The following is a 25,540-nucleotide window of genomic DNA, read 5'->3' as shown; positions in this document are numbered from 1 at the left end:
ACAGATTAGCATAGCAAACATGCAGTACGGTGGTGGGGAATAGACGCTGCTGAAGATATAACTTCCACATTTTTTGAGGTTTTAACTGTACCACATAAACAGTGTAATCATTATCAACTTGAGAAAACATGTTCATTTCACTTGAGAACACCTTCTTCACATTGTCCCTGTTGTCCATTAGAAAAAGAAATTGCACCAACACACAACCTTTGAGACCTTAAAAAGTAAGTCATTTTGCCATTAAAAAAAAAAAATCATAACAAAACATCTTGCATTCTGACTAATAAAATTGTGATAGATGAGAGCAGTTGAAAATACAGATATAATTAAACCAGTTTTCTTTGATCCGTCGGGCTTAGAAGCTGAGAAAATGTCTTGATGCTGTGGTTTATTATCATGGATGAATCCATGCAGCAGTGTAAATGAGCTTTGCTGAAAGGGATACATACCATGAAGGTATGTATCAGCAGTGTCCTTCCACAACCTTCACCTTCGCCTCAACTCCAGTAAAACAAAGTGCATCCTTTTTAGTCGGAAAACTGGCGCTGACACCCTACCAATACTCACCTGCCTAGACGGCACGGCTTTGGATTATGTCAACTCCTATAAGTACCTGGGCATCTGGCTGGATTCATCTCTGTCATTCGTCACCCACATAAATAATCTCCAAGCCAAAATAAAAGCCAGACTAGCGTTTCTTTTCCGTAATAAAGCCTCTTTCACTTACGCAACCAAATGCACTTTAGTCAAACTGACTTTACTCCCAATTTTTGACTATGGCGACATCATTTATAAAATGGCACCAAGCTCAGCCCTTAAAAAACTAGACACTCTCTACCACTCAGCCATACGCTTTGCCACAAACGCCCCTTTCCACACCCACCACTGTGATCTCTATAAATTGGTGGGCTGGCCCTCCCTTCACACTCGGCGACTCCATCATTGGTTTCTTTTTATTTACAAGTCAATCTTACACAAGACACCTTTCTATCTCTCATCTCTTCTCCACCTCGCTCGCAGCACTTATCACACCAGGTCAACCGAATTTATTAAGCTCATCATTCCCAAAACCGCCACTGTTTTTGGCCGTAACGCCTTCCACTTTGCCGCTGCATATGACTGGAATACACTGCAGAACACTCTCAAACTTCCAGCTCTGATATCTGTTTCTCTGTTTAGACAGAGACTTCAACAGATTATTGTAGATACTTGTTCCTGCTGACGATGCTGACTCGCCCTTATATACAAACATTTACCCACTACTTTTTCTCTCACATAAATCCGTCTTATACACTGTGTTCTACTCCCTTTCCCCCTTTCATTTTTATATATTTGTACTCACTCTGCGTTTTTTTTTATTTGTATTGTATTGTTGTATTGTGGTCCTGTGTATGCACAGTTGTCTGTTTATATGTATGTACGTTATTTATTCCTGCTGGGGCCTCTTGGCCAGGTCATGTTTGTAAATGAGAACTAGTTCTCAAACATTTTTTTACCTGGTTAAATAAAGGTTAAATAAAAATAAAAAAAAAGGTCAAATTGCTGTTATGCTGCTGTAAATGCTCAAAATATCAGGAAGGAATTCCCATGCGACAACCACATATTTTTGCCACCTGATAAATTAAATGGATTAATGCAATTAGAACTGATATAACCTCAAGACTGTCTATGCAGTCAAATGCAGTAATGCAGGCAAAATGAAAGTGTTAGTTAATATTTTATGTCTGAACTTTGGTGCATAATTACCTAACTATTCCACCCTTACATTGCGTTCTTTGTAAAATCCTATCCAAGAAGTTAACCAAGCAAATTACTTTTGAGCCTGGCAGCAACCTTAAATTACATCACTTTCTTTGAGTTTCACTAAAGCAGGGGGCTGAAAGTCTCTAACAACAGAGAAAGAGAAAAAAAGAATAACTCCAGCCCCATTATGGCAGCTCAGTTGTACATCCGTAAATTGTTTTGTTAGTGTGAGACAAAAAAAAACAAAAAACAAAAAAAAAACATCCTATTTCATCCTCTGTGTGGTGCACATCAACATAATCTCTTGGTCGTCTCAGCTGGACGTCTCATTCAACAGCAGTGCTGCTCAGAAAATTCCTCTCCGGCTGAAAGGCCTATAAACCACTCCACTCTAAATTATGCATGCATGTCATAAGCATCTAATGGACAGGCAAGCCAATGCAGCATGTCAGATAGAGTAAAGGTCTATATTCAGCTCTGTCAAAACAAGCCAGATTGTTTATCTTGCAACCCCCTAGAAAACCGACTAGCCTTGGCATTTTATTCCAGGTAAGTCTTGGGAAAGTTTGCACTAGTTGCAAAATGTGTTTGCAAAACTTGCTATTTACAATTGTAAACTTGCTTATTTATTGTTGTGACTGGAGAAGAATTCAGTTGTGGGCTCCCAAATTACCTAGAGTGTCACATCATATATTCAAATAACTAGAAAGAGCTATATTACTACATTAATCAGAAACTGCTTTAAATAGATGCAGATATCTTCATTTGTATTAGCAAAGGAACTGCTAAGATGTGTCATTATAACTAATGTCAACATAGTGATGTATTGAAACCTCAACAACGTACCCGAGATTCAGTGAAACAGAAATAATTTCTCAGTAAAAATCAGTTTGACATACCAGGAGTGATGTAACCAACCAGAATATTCATTATAACATTAACATTATCATTCATTTGGTTTTGTGCTTGTAGTCTGATGATGAATAAATAATAAAAGACAACATTTATTATCTTTTAGATATATTTTCTATCTTTTTCTTAACCTCAGAAAACTCATTTTAAACTGTAATAGATCTCTATGTCCACCAAATGGTTACTGACTGCATCTATTTTGTCTGGTTTCTACAGTTTTACAAACAGTGTTTTTTTCAGTGTTTAACTTCAGATACACTAAACAATCAAATGACAGAAGAAATGATTAAAATAAATTTACATATTAATTAGTTAACAGTCCTCGCCAACAGATACAAATAGCCTTTTTTGTCAAATACTGATTGCTGATACAAAGTCCTATAAGACGTACAGTAGCTGGTAGCATTTAGTGATGATTAGATTAATCACACATTACATAATATCTATATTTCTACTGTACAAATGTACATAAAAGCTAAATATGCTAAATAAATTGATGTATATTGCCTTTCAGCTGTTACAAAGTTAATGAATTAGCATAGATTTCTAAACATAAATATATATTAATACTGTTATATTAAACTGTAAATGTAAATAAGCTGAGAAAGAAAAAAGAACTAATTGGGATTCAATATAAAATGATTTGTAGTTAAAAAAAAAGGAAAAAGGAATCACCAAAAGGTATTTTAATAGAGAAGTGTTGTTGACTCTGCTTTTTAAAAGGACCCAGGAAATGCCTGGCTCTGCAGAAGTGTGTGATTTAAATGGATTGAAATCTTAAACAAACCAAGCAAGGCTATAAGCCACAGTGCAATAAACGCATGAATTAAACATTGCAGCACATGAAGGCAATGAGCCTCATGTTTCACTACCCGCAGCCACTGTCAGTCAACCAACATCCTATTTGTTTTATTTCCCCTGACTAATAATTAGCAAGTGACAAGTTCATCTTGTTGATGTAATTTTCATTCCAAGAAAGTTGTTATTTCTGTAAATTGAATCATAACAAGGCATCTGTCTCACCAACCCTTGTGGTCATTTCTTAGTTTTTATGCAGTATGTGGAGCCATTGAAAGAAATAGCTGTGAAAGATGATGTGTTAGTTTGTTTCTACTCTGACTGGTCAGCCAGAAACACCTCTGAATGATTACCACACTGAAGTGAATAAAGTCAAGAAATGAACTGTTATTTAAGAGTTTGGAATCACACCATGACTAGTTCACATCCTAAGATTTATTATCAGACAAAATAAAATAAAAAGTATGAAAAGTAGGTGGATGCAGAGAAGCAGTTTGATGCAGACAACCCTACGATGTGGGAATTCTATGGATGTCATCGCAAGTAGTGAAATGGCCTTTTATTTATTGTAAAGTTGGGTAGAAGAAAAACAAACTATCCAATTTATGCCATAATCACATCATCATTAACTATTAGGCATTACATAATCTCATAATAAAACAATAGTAATATTAAAAATATTCAGTATATACTATAAAGAATATATTTTTGTCATTGAGTTAAACATTAATAATAATTGCACCACCACCAACAACAATGGTAATAATAATAGTAATGATAATATTATCATGTTTATATAATCAATAAGTTTAAAACAATTAATTACAATGATTGAGTCATGCAGTAATAACAACAACAACAACAACAATAATAATAATAATAATAATAATAATAATAATAATATTTTTATTCCAAACCATTTCTGTATTGTTCTAGTATCATATCTTTACATACTGATATTTATATATGTGAACATTTGGGCATTGTCTGGGCATCCTTCTCTTACTTTGTTATTTTTGTGTACATATTTCCTTAGTTACTCGTGGGCATACTAGCAAGTACAGAAGTACGTTAGGGGCGTGCCCTTTCGGACACCTGCGGTAACCAAGGTAACGGGGCAGCAGACATTAGCCCCTGAAAAGAAGGATTGTTGCATTCACGTTTCCGTTCTGCAACCAGGGGTTATTGCTTTGTGGACAGCTGTGAGAGAATCAGGAGGGTTATACGAAGGAAGCAGAGAGGCCTCAACCCGCGAGTGAAAATATTTACCTGCTACTTCACAGAAAACAAGCTCAACAAGCGGACCGAGCAACACTGTCCATGTCGTACCGCAGTAAACAGGAAGAAGCTCACAACTGCTGGACAAAATGTATTAAAATAGCTAGTAACGAAGTAACACACCGTATGGTAGCGGTATCTTTGTTTAAAGAGTAATGCATTAGAGTATTAGTTCATTGCAGTAACGCGTTACTACCCGACACTGGTCATTATTTGTAATTGGTAGCTGTGGGTGAGTTTAAGGTGCAACAACAAAAAAAAAGCAGCTTCAAGTGACTGACAAATAGTTTGGCTTGGTTCACCTAATTGGATCATTTTCATAAAAATGCCTGCCCTATCTTAAAATGTTTTTACAGTGAACTTCCCAGATGAAAAAAAAATCTAACAAACAAAGAATAAAAAGATCTAGTGTGTCATATCAGGTTCCCAGAACAAAATATAATTGTTGAAGCTGTTTAAAGAATGTCAGTAATATCTTGTATGATGGATTGTACCTGCTCACATTGCTGTTGCCAGGCAGGATGCTGGTAGGACAGATTTCAGGCAAGGTAAATGTGAAAGAGGATGTATAAGAGGTAGGACCAGCAACAGAGTGAGATATTTTCTTGAAAGTGATGTTCTGGAAAGTAAATCTTTTTGTATCCCAACTCAAACAGAAGATCAAAATGAAGAGGGGGGAAGCAGTGGGGAAAAGACTTCCACCAGGAAAAGACACAAGAGAGGAAACACAAAAAACAGAAGCTTTAATGTTGCATAGCAGCTTTTTAGCTTACAGAGGATTAGTTCCTTTATCCTTTTAAAGAATGAAATAACTTTTAAAGTAAAAGGAAGGTGATTCTGTGTATGTGTGTTTCTGTGTGTGTGTGTCTGTACTTGCAGGTATTTGACCGGAGATGACAATTTCCTGGAACTAAAAATGTGATAAAAAAAGAGATAAAGTCTGTAATGAATTTCCTTCCAGCTGAGGTGGATCAGACTTTCAAACTGATGCTTGTGTACACATTTAGGAAAATCAAAAAGCCTGGAAACATGAGTGCTTGCTTAGCTTGAGAACAACAGACCCAATTAGCAGAAGATGTAAATTCAATGTTGATTTAGGGTGAAAATGGTTGATCTTTGGTTAGACTGATAAATGTTGAAAACATATCATTAAATCATTTGTATTATGGTTGAATTCTGACCAGTGAAATACCATCATTTAATCAACACTGTTTCAATGTGTAGCCGTGCATGCCCCTGTGTAAATAGAGGAGAACTGTGGGAAACCACTAAAATGGTGGGGGATGGGGGCTTATAAAATTTAAAATAATTGTCTTATGCTGTCAAGAAAGGATCCTGATATACTATTGTGTACAAAATTCCTTCTTTGGAGAGGTATAATCAGATCTGCCACTACGGGTGTGACCCAGTGCTACAGAATGAGACAAAATGGAAAGGAGGAATCCCAATAAATTGGATTAACTGTAATCCTTTATAGAATCTAAGGACATGGCACTTTTTTAAAAATGGGCTCAGACATATTAGATGCAAACAAATGTTCTTATGATGTCTGTGGAAGACCCATTTCTTTATTAAGCCCCCTGAAAGTGTACAATGCGATACAGGACTTAAGATAAAGCACTGTCTTTATTTTAATTGTTTACAATCCACACAGAGAAGACTAATGGGTCTATAATTGGAAGGATTTGTTATACATTTTTCCTTCTTAGGAATTAAAGTTATTAAGACTTTATTTAAGGCTGGAGGCACTTGTGTTTTTCAAAAGCCTCCTGGTAAAAACCTGCAAAAACTGAGCAAGATTTTGTACTTGGTACATTAAAAAGGAAAGTTGCTACGGTTTGGTGATTCCCAGTTTTTATTAATGAGATCCTTCTCTTTTCAATCTAATCACATAACAATGATTTAGAGTTAGAAATTAATAATTGCTCCTTTTTTATTATTACTGAAAAATCCAGTTGATCAATGGCAGGGGCATAGCACAAAATCCTGGGCCCTATGTACAAACCTTGTTGGTGGGCCCCTATCTGGACTTGATCAATAGTTCTCACACATATTTTTCCCATTGTATAAGACAGAGATAATAAATATGATCTGAGTTTAACCTCTTAATGGCAAAATGGCTTCTCTCAGGTTCCTCAACCTCCTCACTACTTTTAGAGCAACCTCCACTTCCCATTTCTTCACTTGAATCTTCAATCTCTCTCTCTCTGCTACATGATTGTTTTTTGCTAGGCTACACCAACAAATACATGACTCATACTTTGCACCTCCTGCCTTGTAAGCACCAACAGTAGGGGTTATAATAATCAGACTCTTGACTTATTCATCAGTCACTGTGGCCTTAAAGTTGGGAAATTTTCCTCCTGTTTCATTTTATTAATTAAAAAAAGATAATGGTAGATAATTTGTTATTAACATTACAGAGTTTAGGGTCTGGTGCACTCTGTTTTTCAGATAACATGATGCCAATTACAAGGAATCAATTGATATAAAATATGTCATGATTTATCACTAGGAAAGGGCTAAAATATCTATATAAAGTGGAACTGTTTTTCATCGAAAGGTCCGTAAAGTCAAATGATTTGTAGTAACATAGATGAATTTCTGATTGTGATCAAAATGTGTTGTCCCTAAATTATTCCTAATATGTTGCCTACAGACAACTGCTGCTGCTATCAGCTCAAACTGTGTGTTAGTTGCTCACCTCTGTCCTCTAAGAAATTAAAAAGAAGCTGCTGATCCTCAATTCATTTTCTTACCGTATGTTTTTTTCTTTCTTTTTTTTCTGGTATCCAGTCTTCACCTTCTTTGGAAAATACATGACTTTCTCTTCTGGCTATGTAATGGCCTTGACACGTGGGAGGCGACGTCGCTCCTTCTCCATTCATTTTATATGGAACTTGCGTGATGAGGCAAAAATCGCTGCCCTCCTTCAGCCAAGCGAAGACCATTCAAGTCATCAGGATTTGTATAATGTTTAATCAATGGGAGTTGATCCATTTACTCTCTGAGCCTTATCATTCTTTCTTGTTCTTTAATGTTTTATAGCATTGTTGATATAATCACATATGGATTATCTATCCTGCTTGAATGGTTGATCAATGGTTTAACAATGACATCACTTAATGACTTTAACAGCTTATAAAGTACAGATGTGTTTACAAATATTTATATGATACTTCAAAACAAAAGAAATCAGAAAGGTTTAACACTAAACCAAATCTTCATGAAGATTATTTGACCTCTAGCCAAGCTGCCCAGAGCCTGCTCTCATTGGCTGGAAAGAGTAACCCACACTGTGGGAGTGGACTGCCTCCAACAACTCAGAAGTTGCCCACAGACATGTACTTCTTTTCTTCACTTTTTACTGTTCTCTTCATTTTTATTGTCTTGCGATTATTTGCTCTTTTCACACAGAGTTGAAGAAACGGAACCAGAATGAAGAATGTAGGAACTAAGCAGAACCTGCATTTTAACATGCATGACGACGCCTGCTTAGACAGGAAAAGTTCATCAAGAACATGGTCAAACCCGAGGTGCAGAATCCATCTCTGCACATGCTTAATCTCCGATTTTGTTATGTTCTTTTTCTTTTGTAACTAGTTAAACTCTGTTTAGTTTAATGTTTTTCCCTTTTTATATTTTTGTAACTGTGAGCTTTTTCAGCTACAACGCTAGTTTCCCTTTTTGACTCTTAAAGCTGGACTTTTTGATCTTTTGCGATCCCTCCATGAGTAACACAACAGCTACCTTTTACTATACACCATCTGTAGACACTTTAGACTGCAGGCTCAAAACCTGCGGACTGCCACATTTGACGGACCCTTGGCCTCCTGGGAGCTTTAGACGGAACTCAACCACCAGCAAGGCTTCCTCTATGCACCAGAGTTGTTCATCAAAAACAGTCATAAGTAGGTCGACTCAGTCCAAAGGGAACTGGACGAGTACCACCAGTCTCCTCTCGACTTAACTGCTAAGAAGTATGGTTGGTTGTCTCACAGAATCGGTGATAGTGAACTAATTTGCTTTTTTCAGGAGCTGAGGTAGGTTTCCGTCTTAAACAGACCTTTTGTCCTTTTCCTACATAAATTCACATCACAGTTTAATTCATTTTTGTTCTGTTTTCATTTTGCTCCACATTTTACATTGCCTTACCATAATAGTCTGGTTTGAACCACTTGCATTTGCAATGTTTGTTTGATTTATGCTTACCTTCCTTTTGTAAACATTACCTTTAATATTTATCTTATGTACTATGTAGACTAATTCATAAATATTCACATTTATTTAACTAGTTGTTGTTTGTGATTTTTCTTTTAAATCATGCCTTGGCTTCTCTTCGAACAAGAACTTGCATAATTAGCGTATTGAGACTGATTTGATTTGATTAAGTTTAGTTAATTCATTTATTTAATTAATTAATTTAGGACTTTAATGGTTTTCCATGCTTCCATTAAGAGAAAAAGCTTGGTGGTGCTCCGAGGTTTCCAGATATTAATAGTAATAATTCATATTTTATATTGATTATTTTATATTGATCCTAAACATTATTGTTTTATAGTGCTAGATCAATACATGAAAATAAAAAGCACCTTTTCTATATGGGGGATCAGTAATTTTTGAAAAATCTGCAGATCCACATCTTTTAAAATATAAGCTACTCCTCAGTCTTTGATTATCTTTGGCCAGTTTTTGTCTTGAACAGGATCTATTTCCTACCTGAATTCTCCCACGACCTAATTTATCTTTGCAAAAAAAAAAAAAAAAAAAAAAAAAAAACAGCAACACCAAAAAATAAGTAAATGAATGGAATAAAAAACCTCCCAGGTTGTCAGCTGCAGAAACAGCATTGGAACCAAAATGAAAACCTTATCAGCCCTCACAGCAATTTCTCCTCAATGACAGTGCAGTCCAATCCCTGCATACCAACACTACCTCTCTTATGTCTGTAGCTCCTTTGTACAGACTTATACTGCAAATATCCACTTATCTGCTTTGTTATACATTCAGTTTAAATCTCTACCAAGGTCACTGTAGATAAATTCATCCACAGCTACCACTGTCAGTGAAATTCACATTCTCTGTCTGCTCTTTGTCACCAGATCAGTCAATGTTGACTTCATATTGCATTCTTGTTAACAACTGAAAAGCCTTCTTCCTCTTTGCCAGATGTTTTTTTTCCCAGAATTTCAAAATTGGATATTTTTACTGTTTGAATGTGTTATTAACTTTTTCACTGGGCAAGTAAAATTTATTTATAAAGCACAATTTAATGATAGGATGATTCAAAGTGCTTTACAGAGACATTAAAACATCAGGAAAAAGGGAATTATAATTTAAAATTAAAAGTAAAAGAGAAAAGAAAAAGAAAGAACATTAGATAAAAAACTGTATTAAAAACATGTTTAAAAATTCAAGCTTAAAAGAAAAAGTGCCGATTTGAACATTTAAATAAAAAACTATTCAAATGCAGCAGAGAACAGGTGGGTCTTTAACCTTTATTTAAATAAACTGAGGGTTTCAGCTGATCTGAGGCTTTCTGGGAGTTTGTTCCAGACATGTGGAGCATAGAAACTGCTACATGTCTGATTCTAACTCTGGGAACTGATAAAAAACCAGCTCCAGATGACCTGAGAGGTCTGGCAGGTTTATACTGGATCAAGAGGTCACTGATGTAGTTTGATCCTAAACCATTCAGAGCTTTATAGACCAGCAGCAGAACTATAAAGGCTATTCTCTGACGGACAGGCAGCCATGAAAAGACTGGTCCATTTTCTTGGTCTTATGAGGACTCGAGCAGCAAAGTTCTGCAGGTGTCTAATTGATTTTTTAGGCAGACCTGTAAAAACAATGTTAAAAAAATTAAGCCGACTAAAGATGAACGCACGTACTAGTTTTTCCAGGTCCTGCTGTGACATAAGATCTTTTACCCTTGATATATTTTTAAGGTGATGGTAGGCTGACTTTGTGATTCCCTTAATGTGTTTTACAAAATTTGGGCCTGAGTTCAACAATACACCTAGATTTGGAAGTTTTTGAGTGTATAGACTGAAGCTCTGTGGTGACCTTTAATTGTTTCTCTTTGGCTCCAAAGACAATCATTCAGTTTTGTTTTTGTTTAACTGAAGAAAGTTCAGGCACATCCAGTCATTGATCTCTTCAATGCATTTATCAAGAGCCTGTATGGGACTGACATTGTAAATCTGCATGTCATCTGTGTAGCTATTGGAACTTATTTTGTTTTTCTTTATGACCTGTGCCAGTGGGAGCATATAGATGTCGAACAGAAGAGGCCCCAGGATGGAACCTTGGAGAACTCCACTTGAAATACTTGTCTGCTCAGATGTAAAGTTACCTAATGAGACAAAGTACTTCCTGTTTTCTAAGCATGTTTTGAACCAGGTTTGTAAAGAGCCAGAGAGCTATTTAATGGATGGTTTGATTCATTAAGTAGCTTAGTACAGTTTGGTACAGAACCCCACCCAGTTCCCAGTCGTTTGAGTAATATATTGTGGACATATGTCATGTATCGCTTTGGTCAGAGCAGTCTCAGTGCTGTTGTACTGTCTAAAACCGCATTTACAGACACCATAGCAGTTGTTTTGTGTTAAAAAGTCATTTCGCTGATGAAAAACAGCTTTTTTCAATGATGTTTTCCAAAGGAAGACTTGAGATTGGCCTGTAGTTGTTCATTTGTGTCTTGTCTAGATTTTTCTTTTTAAGCAGAGGCTTGATTACAGCAGCTCTGGAAAGATGCCCGAAATTAAAGACAAGTTCACAATCTGTAAAAGATCTGGCTCCATAGCCTTTGAGACCTTTCTGAAAAAACCTGTGGGCAGGATGTCCAAACAGCACGGGGAGGAGTTCAGCTGACGTATGCCTTCCAGATGTTTGCTGTTAATGGGATGAAACTGTGTCACGGTGTTTAAACTGGTTTGCAATGGTCACAGTATATTTCCTGAACCTGCTGTTGATGAACCAGCTGCTGGTTCTGATATTCTGATATTCTGGATTTTGTCTGAGAAAAATTTGGTAAACTCATTGCAGGTGTTGGTGGAATAACATTAAAGTGCTATCGAAACAGGAGAGGCTGTCGACTGCAGCAAATAAGACTCGAGCATTATAACAGTTTTTTCTAATAATGTCAGAGAAATAGGACTTCCTTGCATTAGTTGTAAATTATTAGATTGAAGTTTCTGTTTATGAATGTCAAAATGAATCTGTAGATTTGTTTGTCTGCATCTGCACTTAGCTTTGCAATACTATCTTTCTTTATTTTTTCAATAGTATGGAAATTCTCCATGGAGGCTTTTTCCTTCCAGAGACCTTAGTGGGAGGAATAATATCCATAACACTTGAGATTTTAGAAACTAGAGACAAGCTCATTGACTGAACCCCTTGACAGTGCAGGTGTTAAAGAGAAAACCTGGTTAAACATCCCACTCTTGATTTCAGTTATACACCGTTTTGTGATCACCTTCATTGAGACATTTGTGTGAACAGTAATCAAACTCTCAAAGAAAACACAGAAATGATCAGACAGGCCCACATCACACACAGTAACCTTTGAAATGTCCTAAACCTTTAAAATCAGTAAATCTATAATGTGTCCTTTATTGTGTGTGGTCTCTATTAAATGCTGAGTCAGCCCAAATTTGTCCAGAGTGTTACTCAGGTCTTTAGTCCCTTTGTCCTGAGGGTTGTCTATATGGATGTTAAAACCACCAGCAATAATTACACAGTCAAAATCTACACACATTGTAGCCAGCAGTTCACTAAAACCATCATAAAATGCTGTGCAGTGTCCACTGGGCTTGTAAATATTTAAAAACATGACTCTGAAGCTGAAGTGCCACGTATTCAAAAGAAGGAAAACTTCTAAGAGATAGCTGCTTACAATGAAAAGAGTAGTCTACTGAATCTAATGTAACTTAATGTCTTTCTCAAGAACTATAGTGGAGGTGCTGTAAGGAAGGTGTGGTGTTGATATCTACGGTGAAATATCACAATAAATATTCCACTGCTTTGTCAGACTCTTCTAGACACATCCTAATAGAATTTAATTATTCTAAAACTGTCTTTCAGACTCACAATATCCCTTTTATTTTTAATTTTTTAGGACTTGCTTGAAGTCCCAAATCAACTTCAAACAAGCTCTTCTTGCTTCTTCTTGCCCTTAACAGTGTGTAGCTTCTTCAGACAGACATGCATATTTCCATTTCCACAGACAATTTCTGCATGGGCGCCTCTGTTGTCAGCTTTGATGGTACAGAAAGCTGTTGCAACACTTTGCAACATGGTGCTCATTTTCATAGTTTATGCTGAGAACCTATTGGCAAATGTGAGTCGCCTGCAGAATGGCCATCTTTGTGTGGTGGGCTTTTCCTCTAGGGCATATTTTTTCTAAATATAAGTTTGCTCACTTGGAGGCAGATATTTTGTACAGAAAAATGACATAGAATTTAGTTAAATGTAAGCTTCTCCTAAAAAAAAAGTCTAAAAGAGGAGATATATTACCCATAGCTGCGTGAAGCATGATTTAAACTAGTCATTTTAAGGGAAACAAAATAACATAAATCATAAAAAAATGTGCTGAAATGAACTGTTCTAACAACGTCCAATTCAGTTTATTATGCAGTGCAGAAAATAAATAATAATTGTTTTAAAAATGTAGTCAAAGATGATCCCATCATAGGCAACAATAGATTTACCTTGTGTATCCACTTAAAATAAGAGACTAGAAAGCCTTGCTTATTATTATTATCAATTTTTAAAGTTAATATGTCTCATAAATTTATACAACAGATGAAGGAGGTATGGAAGAAAAGGCAAAGATTTTTCCACCTCTTTAAAAGAACTGGAAAGAACCCACTTCAATATGACCTATCCAATGCTTTATCAAGCTATCACAATCTCATCCAACCCTGCAGAACCTCCTCACCTGACCCTTCCCATTTTGAACCCCCAGTGGGTTCACAAGTCATTACCTTACAATGCAACATTCTGGTGAGAAACCTTAGCTCTTCACATCCATATACAGTAGATGCTATATTTACCATCCACCTTAACATTGTTGCAGACCAAGTACACACCTTAAGGCAAAAGCACTCCCATATCAGCAGAATCCTCCAGCAGGACTACAAAGCCCATCATATCATTAAAACTATTTTTAAAAAATACTCAAGGACTGCAACAGCCAGCCAAAGCTCTAGACTGAGCCTCCAGACTCCACAAATCCCAAACCAATCAAACTTCTGTTGGACGCACCAGAATGAATCTGATCCATCCATGGAACAAGACAAGACAAGAACAAGAGGACACTCCCATGGGTGCCCTTTTCATATCCCAGCAGGTCAGTGCTAAAACCTACACAACATTTAGTACACTGTGACTGATGTTAAAATTAAATTACCTTGAACTAAGTTAATAACATTTTAAGTTGTACAACTAATCTTGGAATAAAGCAAACGGCAGCTACAGAATGAAAACAAAACTGAGTCATTAAACCAAAGGATTAGTGAAAACTGCTCACTGCCAGAACTGACTTGTTTTATATATAGGCTGAGAAGTTTATTTATGGAGTATAGACAGTAAACAGAATAGTATACTATGTGTGAGGTCAAAAGCAGAAGACAGGCAGGGTTTCCTCCAGGAGTTTTGGAAACTGTGGAGGAGGGCTTTGCAACACTTGATTCTGAAGAGCTCTATGTTCTCCTGTACAGAAAGTCCGCCACAGCTTCCCTGCTGGTCTCTCCTGCTCTGCCCTACCACTCTTCTCTCCCCCACTCGTCATCTTATGAGACTTATTTAATGAACAGCTAATCGAGGTGTTGAGAAAGTGTGAAAATGTATACATCACATTTGGCATTTAAAGACATGGCCACCACCGCATGCTCAACCCAGCCCTGCCACAGACAAAATGTCATGTTAAATATAAAGTAACTGGGTCAATTGTTCATTGCACATAAAGACACAGACCCCACCCCTCCCAGTAATCCCCTCCCCATTGCGAATGAAGCTTCTTGTGGAAGATGAATTGACCAGACCAAAACAAATATTTTCCTTGGTCTTACATGTGAGAATTACTCCGCTCTATCACCTCTTTGCCACCACTGACTCATGAGCTGCAGCAGAACTGGACAGGAAGTCGAGACTTGTTCGTTTTTCAAAATTAAGTTATTTGCAGGGCAGTGTCACATTTCCTGAGTATAATTTCACACTCTTGCTATGGTCCATAAATGTGTGCAAATATATCCTTTATGTTCAAATGGATCCATTCATACAGTATAATTCACATATGTAAGCATCTGGAAAAAAAAATCATAATTCTGAAGGCATGGCAGCTTTTTTTTTTGCCGTGGAAGTGTGCCACGTACATTTAGATGTAGTTAATTAGCTTACCTTTAACCAAAAGGCTCCCAGCACTGCTCGCTACTCCAAACTGATTTCTGGCTACGCAAGTGTACAGTCCTGCATCCATTTTAGTAACGTTGGATATCCGTAGGCTTCCATTATCCAACACTGTGACTCTGTAAAAAAAATTAAAAAGAAAAGATGAATGAAATAGATTATTGGCCTTCATACATGGACTGTAAATACACAGTGTCCTAAAACATTTAAACCCATAGCTGGAGTTGATATCAGTGAAGTTTAATTTACTCATTGTGGGTTAGTGTAAAATAACTTTAGCAGAAGCTCATTGCAAAACGTTTGATTTGTCACAGGCAAGTTGTTAAAGCCAAACTACTAAACTGATATCCAGTTGCTAGTGTGTGACGAGGAACCGTAAAGCGAAATGCTGCAGTAAAGTGATGCTGCAGGGCACTTCTCAACAACAAAAAGAAAACATTGTAAAGTGCAGTTTTTCACCTTCTGGATGCTTCTGGGTAATAACAGCTACAGGAGTGTACATAATAAATGTCACTGTGCTATCAAAACAAGTCAGAAGCACAGTTTTAAAGTCAAAATATTATATAGTGCTGCTTTAAGGAAAGCACAAAGTCACTTTATGGAACAAAAGTCTTTTTGAATTAATGGGGGATATTAAAGTGGATTATGCGAAATATTGATTCGGCACACACAAATGCACCAGACACCCTAATACTACATGATGGATAGGAGACACTAACACACATAATACATGGGGGGGATTTAGTAAAGCAATTAACAAAGCCTAAAATAAGTCAACTTAACCTTAAATTTAGGTCAGAAAATGTCATACCCAATTACTGCTTACAGCTAATAAGAAGAATAACAAAATGTAGAAGAAGAAAAAATAATAAAAAAAGAAGAAGGAAAAGGAGAAGAAGATGCCAAAGAAGATGGAGAAGAAGAAAACTAATAGACATGTTGATGCACACCTTGTGAGCATCAAAACTCTTAAATGTAAAAGGGTCCTTACAGCATGTTAATACTAACAATTTCGTAAAAACATGGGCAAATGTAGCATGAAAGAAGAAATCAATGACTCTCACCATGTTGCATTTTTAATACAGAGTCAAGGATAAAAGGTGCATAAAAGAAAACATTTAAATGGAAACTTGGTTACTGAGGTTCAAACTCTTTTATACACACTTAATAAAATAGGAATGGATGATAAGGTTACAGGTGACTGACCAAAAATGTAATGCCAAAAAAAAAAAGAAAAAAAGAAAGAAAAACAGAAAAATTGACAATATGGTGTGTCAAAGGCTCTGTGCACATATTTAGCATGAAACCACAGCATAAATTCAATAAATTTAATTTATTTCTTTCAAAATAATTGAGTTCAAATACACACAGTTCACAATTTGTTGTTTAGTACTCACTTTAAAAGGACATTTTACGTGTTTTAGAAAACATATTTCCTTATTCTGTCTCTTTAGGACTTACCTAAAACATGTTTAATCCTTATTTATACTTTAAAGTCCATAAAAACATGCATTTGTGTGTTCTTATAGTATTTATTGTGCTGAGTTATTACTTTTGATATGTCGTAGGTTAAAGTTTAATAGAATGTAATAAAACATTATTATTATTATTATTATTATTATTATTATTATTATTATTATTATTATTATTATTATTATTATTAATAATTATTAAAGCAATATAACTCATACTGTTGGACTGCTTATTGAGTTCATTATTAAATAGAAAATTTCAAATAAAATGAAAATCCAAAGTCCTTTGCAGGCTGACATTTCTTGAAATCTGACATCAAACATTTCCTAGCTGACATTCATTGCTGGTCAAAGGAATTTTACTTTTCATAAACTGACACATTGTTAGATCCTTTCTGCTTTCAGAATGGAAGCAAATATATTGAAAAAAAAATCTTCCATCATAGAGAGAGCATGGATCATTTAAACAAGTATTAATTGTTTCAATTGTAGCGGATGCTGGTGGAAGAAAGGGACCCAGCAAAAAGAGACACATACCTGAGACGCCATGCTTTAGAATTTTATCGATCAACAAATGTCACAGTTGGATTTTAAATTGATGACCAGAGGATTGGCTTTTCCTGACAGAGAACACTTTTGTCTGCCACTAAATCATTGGTTTGAATACGGGAGTTTTGAGACAACTTAAAAATGGCTCTGAGAAACATTCCTCATCAATCTGCCAGTAGAGCCATTCATGAGCTGATCAACGCAAACCAAAACTGTAGCTTATCACCTAAGTTATCAACTAACCTGTGGAAATATGATGGGGGTTGCATACCAGTGTACAAGTAATGTCAAGTCTAATCAATATGTCTCCTTTCTAATAGTTATATCGATGCAAGAAGCACAGACAGATGAAATCAGCAAGATTTACACGATGTTTCATATGTGCCTTTTATCATATTTTATAGCTTTGCTTTAAATTCACCTATTTTTGTTGTTGCTTATCTTATTTCATCCTGTTTAAATAACTGATCAGTGTTTCTGTAAGTGTATCACTGCTAATGATTTCAACAACATAAAACTTACAGATTTGTTCACAAATGTCTAAATCTGATATTCCGAGATAAGGGAATGAAGAAACAGAAACATTTGTAACATTAATCCAAACACTGAGATGCAAAATGAAACCTAAGCCGTGTCTGATCTTCTGTCAAAGCAGCAAGACTCCGTCTGATATATTTATTTAATTAAGAATCTTTTATTGGAGAATTTACTACCAGCAGTTTTATGTTTTTGTTTTTAGCTTAATTTTAGTGTACCGTTATCCCCCATATTAATTAACACCAAATTTTAATTAATTCATGTTTGATTTCCCTACACTTTTCCACTGCTTTGGCTGAACATCACAATAACATATTTTCTATGTATGCTTTAAATGCTCATATTTTATCTTATGTAGTTTGTGAAATAGTTTATTCAGATTATTTTAACAGGTTGTTGTCTGTGATTTCCTTGTGTGGTTCTAGGGTCAATTCCAGCAAAAACTCTGTTTAGCTTGAGAGACTAATTTGTCTAATTATTTAAACTATATAATTTTCCCTCTATAGGTGGTGCCTCTATTTTTAATTATTAAGTGTGTTAAAGTGACACAATGATTGTATAGCTGTTGCATTTCCTCAGGAGAGCAGATATAATGTATAATAATTGAGCCAGGACAGATTATTGCTACACAACAACCCTAAGCTGTCATATCAAAGTATTGGACAAGCAGAGATGGCCTGAAGCAAGATTGTGTCCACCAGTTCACCTCTCCCCAGAGGGGGAAACATGAAGATAAGAGGAAAAAAAGAACTCCAACAAAGAAAAAAATAAATAAATAACAAATTACACTCAAAACCGACAATCACAGCTTCTTTAACTGATTATCACTTTGCATAGACATTCATTACGAAGCTGCAAAATTAAATCAGCTCGTTATACTTAGATTATGATTTCAAAGTTTAAACTTTCAAAAAGAGGATATCTGTGATGACGACCATGTGGTACCTTTGTTGAAGAGTAATTAGTCACAGAAAAATAAATCACAACACATTTATTTGAATGAAATATGTATAAACATTTGGTGCTTGTAGGACAAATGTTTTATTGACATTTCTGATGAATGAAAAGCAGAAAATGCTGCAGCTTCATCTCTTTTTATGAAGGGAAGTTAGAGTGAAAAATCTTGCTGCAGTCAGAAAGGTCATAATAATTTGATCATATTAGATGTCAGCTAGCTTGAATGCTGCCTTTTATCAACCTCCTGACCATAGCCATATCTTTAAAAATTAATTACCCTATTGATAAATGAGTTGCTCTAGAAATCCCAACTGGAACCTCCCACCTTATCTGTTAAACTGCACATTATTGTGTGATGGAGTCTTTCAATATTTTTTCTAAAAGATCCCTTCAAGGAGTGTGGACCTCATAAAATCACCAAAAATGACCTGCATCACTTTAAAGGCTGAAAAAATTAGAATACATTAGTTGCTTCTACAGTTCCTCTTCTACACAAAGCTACTCGTATATTCTCCTAACTGAACTCAGGGTATTTTTTTATAATGGGCTATAACAAAGAGTTACTGATATGAGATGTCAAAGGGACAAGACTTGCCATTAAACTGTGTAGTGGCCTATTTCAGGCTTTCTCCTTACCAAAGCTACAAAGGAAAGGTGCAACATACAGATGTTAGAAACATTATCTATCAGAAATGCTTTCACCTTGATCCCGTTTCTCTCTAAGCCTGCCCTAAAGCAATTAAGGTATTGGTGAAATTTGTGGGGTACATAAAAGCCAGAGTGGTGTAATAGAGTAAACAGGCACTTTACCTCAGCTTCTCTTGCTGGTATTAAAGTGAGCTACTGGCGGTAATCTAAAAGTCTCTCCATGGTGCAACAAAAACAGAGAGGCTGCATACGAAAACATTACTTTAACCATTTAAGAAGGATTCTATAATTAAGTCAGTATATTATACAAAAAACATGCAATTTTCTCAAGTGCTGCTTAATGCATCCACTAGATCTACACATTCTGTTTTGGCAACACAACAAAAAAATTTCCTTTGTTTTAAAACCAAGATTATAAATTGACTCCCATTACACCATGATGTAATGCAAACTATGCAGCATAATCTAAACACATTGGTTCAGTTTAATGATAATATTCTGAGAGCTGTTTCTTATGTCCTTTTTTTTTTGCAATTGCTTGTAGTGGTCAGCAGTAAAATTTAATTAAAGTCAGCACTTCTGCGTTGATCTCATACCTCCTTGCATACTCTAAGTGCCCAGAAACCCCATTACAAGACTATCTTGTTATACATGCATAGGATATGAGCTGATGTAGGTATCACCCCTGCAAGATTTCATTAACTAATCAGATTCTGCCTTGTTCATGGGTGATTTGTTTTCTCCTACTTCTGATCCTTGAAGACTTTATCCCTGGAAGATTAGAAAGAATTATGGGTACTTTAGTCGAGCCAGTGGGATGGGTTAGTAATGTGCCCCCGCTGTAATAGCATAGCCGTTTTGAAATGGAGGGAAGTAAATGTTAACAACCTAGGAACAAGGGAACAGCCTTGTGAGAGACGTTGCAACCTAACATGCTGCACCAACTCATTCCCTTCAGATTAGGCTGAACATTTCAAATGGAAAATCTTGCTATTATAATGGATTTGATACCACACATTGTAGCATGAACATATTTCTCATTCCATACTTTAGAGGATTTTAAATCAGCAAGCCGAGCTTAACATTTAGCAGGTGTTTGCAACATATAATCTTGGCAGTGATTCAGCTGATAGCCCACAATAAAACATCTCACTCCTTTAACCAAGATGTCTTGGCCTGGTTTTACCAAACAGTTTATCAAACATGTTGTCTGGAAAGTTGAGGTGAGACATAACTAAATCTGTGGCACCCCAACTGTGGTGAAGATGGATATACCAGAGGTTAGATGTGGAAAAGCTGCTGAGCCTGTTGAACAATTAATCTCATATCAAATGAGAAATATGGACCCCCACTAAATCACTGCATGTGCCAGCTGGTGCACGTTGCCTCCTGCTGCTACATTTCTGCTAAAAATAAAGATGTTATCAAACAGAAAGTGAGTCATTTGCATAGACCACACTTTGTATTATACAATGAAAGATTAGAAAAGCACATCTGTAAATGAACAATTTCCCACATCAAAAAGCACATCAACAATTAAAACACAGCAGCACATCAGAATGTTTCTCTTTTTCACAGTTTAATCTAGTTCCGTGTTTAAGAGAGCTGTGACAACAGCAAATTTTGGCAAATGGTGACCTATCAGAAGAACTATATGTGTGGGTGATCCTACAATTCAGCAGATCTTTCCATTTCACTTTGAAAAATTGTCAGACAAATAAAGAATGGGTTGTTTAAAAGCTGCCTTTTACCATATCTGAAAATCAATCCCTGTTACTGGAATGAGAGAATAAAACAGTATGAAGCCCTGTCAGTCACTGACAATATAGATACTGCTATCCTAACTTGAATTATGTTTTCAGGAGAAGGATTGGCTTCTTCTCATCTCATTACTTGTTTTTCTTTCCCATCTCCTGTCAGCACAGAGGGCCATTGCATTGATCTGTGTTTAACCTGATTTCTAATAAAACAAGGCATCCAGCTCATATCCCTGGTGTCGCCACTGCTATCACGAAAGAACGTATGCTCTGTAGTTACCCAATGATCAGTCCTTTTGGGCATTTCGTCCACTTCTTTTAAGTCTCAGTGGTGGTCTGGATCACCATCTGCCTTGTCCTCTAATGACCCTCCAGGCCTTACATGCTGCTAATGAGCTGATGGATCAGTGCATCGATCCATGTGCTGCAGTCTAGGAACGCCCAATAACCTTAAGTAAACAGTGAATAAACCAGCTCTGAACACAGCCAGAAGAGCAAAGTATAATGGAGATCAGGGAAGAAATGTAGATAACGGGGATAGTGCTGGAGTGCAGAACCTGTTATGCAATGCAAATTATATTGTGTCACACTGTGATTCTGTTCTTTCCAGTTTGTCATCATGAATATCAAGTAGGGTACAATAAAATAAGTCGATGAAATACTATTCTGCAAGTAAAGCAGACAAACTAAACAACTATCACACACACAGTGCTGTAACAGCTCTATGCAAAGTAAGCTGGTACCTGTGGCTCTCTCGCAGGGCTTCCTTCCCCTTCCTCCATGAAATCACACCCCGAGGAGACATCCTAGGCTTGCATTCAATAAGAACGTCGCCACCCTGTCTGGCCAAAGTTTGAGCCTTTAACAAGTTCTGGGAGAAATCTGGAGCAATGGCTGATGGGAAGAGTTGAAGGAAGGTGATGTGATTATTGTGAGGAAAACAGAAAAAAAGCAAGTTTAAACTGACAGACAGTGCTAACGGAGTAGAGCTTTTAAGGAAGACCATGGAGGAGCATCCTAAAAGATGCAGGTCACTATGTCCACATCCTTTTCTTTTTACATAGATATGATTTTGTTTTCACACATGCAGAGACAGACTCACAAACGCAACAAAACAAAGATGGTACATTATTTCAAAATAGCATTTCTTTTAAAAAAAGGTGGTTTTTAAATTCCATGAATTTTCCTTAGAAGGACATTACGCATTAAGAATTGTGCTTTGGGGCTCTAAAGCAAAAATGAAAGAATGTTAAACAAGGCTTTTGCCGCTCCTTGAGGCCTTAATTACTAATGCACTGTCGTCTGGAGCTGTTTTGTATGTGCACCAACTCAGCAAAAAGCTCTTCAAAGTGAATACACACAGCCAGATGCCAGTAACATGGCTGAGCACTTGCCAGTGTATGTTGCTGCATGTGCATACAAAGCAAAACCCATGATACACACATGCATTACACAGATCATTATACTGTGGCCCTACATGTAAAACTGCAGCACCATGTCCGACAGATCTCATAGTTTTCTTTTTATCATACATGGTGGAATTTAAATGAACTCACATTTTAAAGTGGGATTTAGAGGAGTTATAGTTTTTAATAAAATATGTTGATCTTCATGTATTTTTTTATTGCTGCTTTTATTCAGAGTTGCAGTCTGTGGAGAAGCATGTGAAATAAACATTCAACTATAAGCTAAAAGTTTAATGGTTAAATAGACACTGTAAAGATTTTAGGGCCAGCTGTAGCAAAAGACTCAGAGGGGCCATCTTTTAACTGGATAGTTGCTAGGTCGATCCCCAATTTTCCCCAGAATTGCAAATGAGAAAATGAACTTAAAATACATCTTTTCATCACATAGATTTATATTTTAATGAAATCAATTATTGTCTTTTTTTGTCATTGTACTGATACAATGAACACCTTCGGTACCTTGTACCGATCCTTACCCTTTTTCATTACATGATTTAGTTGATTAATTGCTAAGTATAAAAATAAGTGAATGAATAAGTAAATAACATAACTGGTTCCATATTCGTAAAAGACAGGAGCTGCACAAAATGCTGCACATCATTAAAGTTGTGTATATTATTAAACCATAAGCAGCAACAATGGCCAAACAATCTAAAACCCACCGTCGGGCAAAAAAATAAAAAAAAGTAAAAAGTTACACCTGGATTTAACCTATCCCCACTGGAAAGAACTGGGAGGTATTGGTACTAAATTAATCTGTAACCTTAAGAAAACTTCTTTTCCAAAGATAAAAGTATTAATTTGCTAGAAAGCATAAATACTGGAATGTATAGCAAGAAAAAAAGGAATGTGGTTGATGAATCAAGATCTAAATGTTTCTATAGTGATAGGTGCATCATTGGTAGGAAGAGCAGAAGATGATGTTCTGCACACGTCATGGCTAGTATCTACCATATAACTATACTTGTTGGTTTTTCATAAACAGATTGCTTTCTTCTCTGATGGCAGAGGCATAATTTAATCAGACAGATTTACCACAATAAGTTCCAAACAACATCTAACTTTAAGCTTCGATGTGGTCAACACATTTGTCTGATTACAGACTCAAATTAAGTGACTTGATCATTACACTAATATCAGGATGCTATGAAAACTGATGGGAACAGAATTGTTGATAGACACTGAATTAAATTTTTCATCCCTTTGGTCATTTTATCATCTGTACTGGGCAACCTTACATATAGCAGTAATTTAAAATAAAACAAGCAATGCTAGATGAAGAAAATGTTATCCTCCAGATGGAAAATTGCAGACGTGTGTAGCAAATGTTCTGCCAACATGCCTGTGGGTGTAAGAGATGCTGTGAAGCCTTACATGTAACTTAGAGTAAATTTAGAGAACTCATCAAAGTCTTTTGTGTTGGCTCTTACCAATGACTCGTAGCTCAGCGTTGCTGAAGATTCGGCCATGCTTGTTCTCTGCCACGCACTGGTACATGCCAATGTCAGCCATATTCAAGCTGTTTAATGTCAGCACTCCATTATTTACCTGAATTCTGTCCTGCTAAAGACAAACACATGCAAAGGCATCCATTTAACATACTTTAATCACTGAAAATGAAAACTGATGCACTATTCAGACAAAACAACAGAGTGTTCTTGGTAAATTTTTATGTATTAATTAAAAACAACAACAACAATAACAACAACAACAATAATAATAATAATAATAATAATAATAATAATAATAATAATAATAATAATAATAATAATATAAAAACTGTTTTTTCATAAAAAACTGTTAAGCAACATGCTAAATTAGCAACTTTGTGCACATGCAACATATATGATGCTAGACTGCAGAAGACCTGACTCTTAACTAGTTGCTCTTAGTGAGAAAGTGCAAAAATATTCACCTTAAATGAGTTTTATGGATAAAAGAATTGAAGTGGATCTACTATTTTGCTGGACTACTTCTACTGGACCCTTGCTGATGTATCATCTGCTACTGGAGTACAGTATGACTTCAAAGATACATGGCATTGGTGACTGGTCAGAAATAAGTCTTTACTGAATATACATATTTGATTGTAGTCTGGAATGGTATACAATAATTAAATCTAAAGAATCTTAGCTTCCCAATGGTGTATAATACGTGTAGGTACTTGAAAGTATACTTACAGTATTAAAAGTTTTTTACTACTAGTGTCTAATTGCATTCTATGTGTCATTTCTGTAAATGGATTTGAAAAAGTGAAATAAAAAATTAAGTCACTTAAATTATTATAAGTTCTTAGGTATTAACAGTTATATTTTACTACAATAAAAACATACTTTTTAATAGCATTTTGACTATTTATATACCACCAAACTAATAGAACTGTCCTACAGTTCTATCTATTCATTTTTTACTTCAAATGTGTTTCAACGACTGGTATTTTATTTATTTACACATTTACATTCATTAGCCTTTTTCTGTAAGAAATGTGAAAGCAGTCCAATTAGTGTCAATACAGTATCACATCTTTATGATAATATGAGCCTTAGACCACTGCATGGTGGATAATTAGGTCTATATATGGGCATTTTAAGTACTACTATGCCAAGTGTGTTCATTCTGATGAATGGCCTGATTTAATTCAAGCTTTAGCCACACTTTTTCTCTCCTTTGGGGGTTTTATAATTGAAACACTGTTAATTTTCTGTGGTCTTAATAGGCCCACAGAAACTTAATGTAACCACCTTCTGCTTAATATAGCACTGAGATATTATCAAACAATGGGTGATGTCAACCCTCGGAGGAAATAGTTAGGAAGAAGCTGCAGGCTGGAGGCTGTTTTGTAGCCCAGCAAGTATCACAGGGTAGCAAGAGAGAAAAAATATATGCTGACCATGTGATGCTGTTTATTTCAAAATAAATGCATGCTGTTTCAAAATGACCCAAACAGAACAGTTAAAAAATCTGAAAAAAGTTCTTCTCTTCTTTGTGCTCTTCTGACCTTCACAAGGTTTGG

General features: G+C 35.9%; 1 protein-coding gene and 1 long non-coding RNA gene across 4 annotated transcripts in view; both read right to left on the bottom strand.

The window, feature by feature from the left end:
* Positions 1 to 25,540, bottom strand: part of cntn3a.1 (contactin 3a, tandem duplicate 1) — an 85,002-nt gene that overhangs the window by 13,737 nt on the left and 45,725 nt on the right. For 2 of the 3 annotated variants that reach the window (XM_042004884.1, XM_042004885.1), the window contains exons 10-12: positions 23,958 to 24,090; positions 21,805 to 21,955; positions 15,133 to 15,260 (exon numbers count right to left, since the gene is read on the bottom strand). In XM_042004884.1, the coding sequence (XP_041860818.1) occupies positions 15,133 to 15,260; positions 21,805 to 21,955; positions 23,958 to 24,090 (412 nt within the window). The remainder of the gene's footprint in view (positions 1 to 15,132; positions 15,261 to 21,804; positions 21,956 to 23,957; positions 24,091 to 25,540) is intronic. The other variant, XM_042004886.1, reaches the window with a different exon arrangement.
* On the bottom strand, positions 909 to 6,839 carry LOC121652230. Its single transcript, XR_006012578.1, has 3 exons — positions 6,762 to 6,839; positions 3,865 to 3,869; positions 909 to 919 (listed from the first exon to the last, which is right to left on the bottom strand). It is a non-coding gene; the product is annotated as an uncharacterized LOC121652230 (long non-coding RNA).

Source organism: Melanotaenia boesemani, chromosome 13 (assembly GCF_017639745.1).
Source record: "Melanotaenia boesemani isolate fMelBoe1 chromosome 13, fMelBoe1.pri, whole genome shotgun sequence".
Classification (NCBI taxonomy): Eukaryota; Metazoa; Chordata; class Actinopteri; order Atheriniformes; family Melanotaeniidae; genus Melanotaenia; species Melanotaenia boesemani.
Note: the sequence above shows the minus strand (reverse complement) of the source record. Positions and strands in the feature narration are given on the sequence as shown.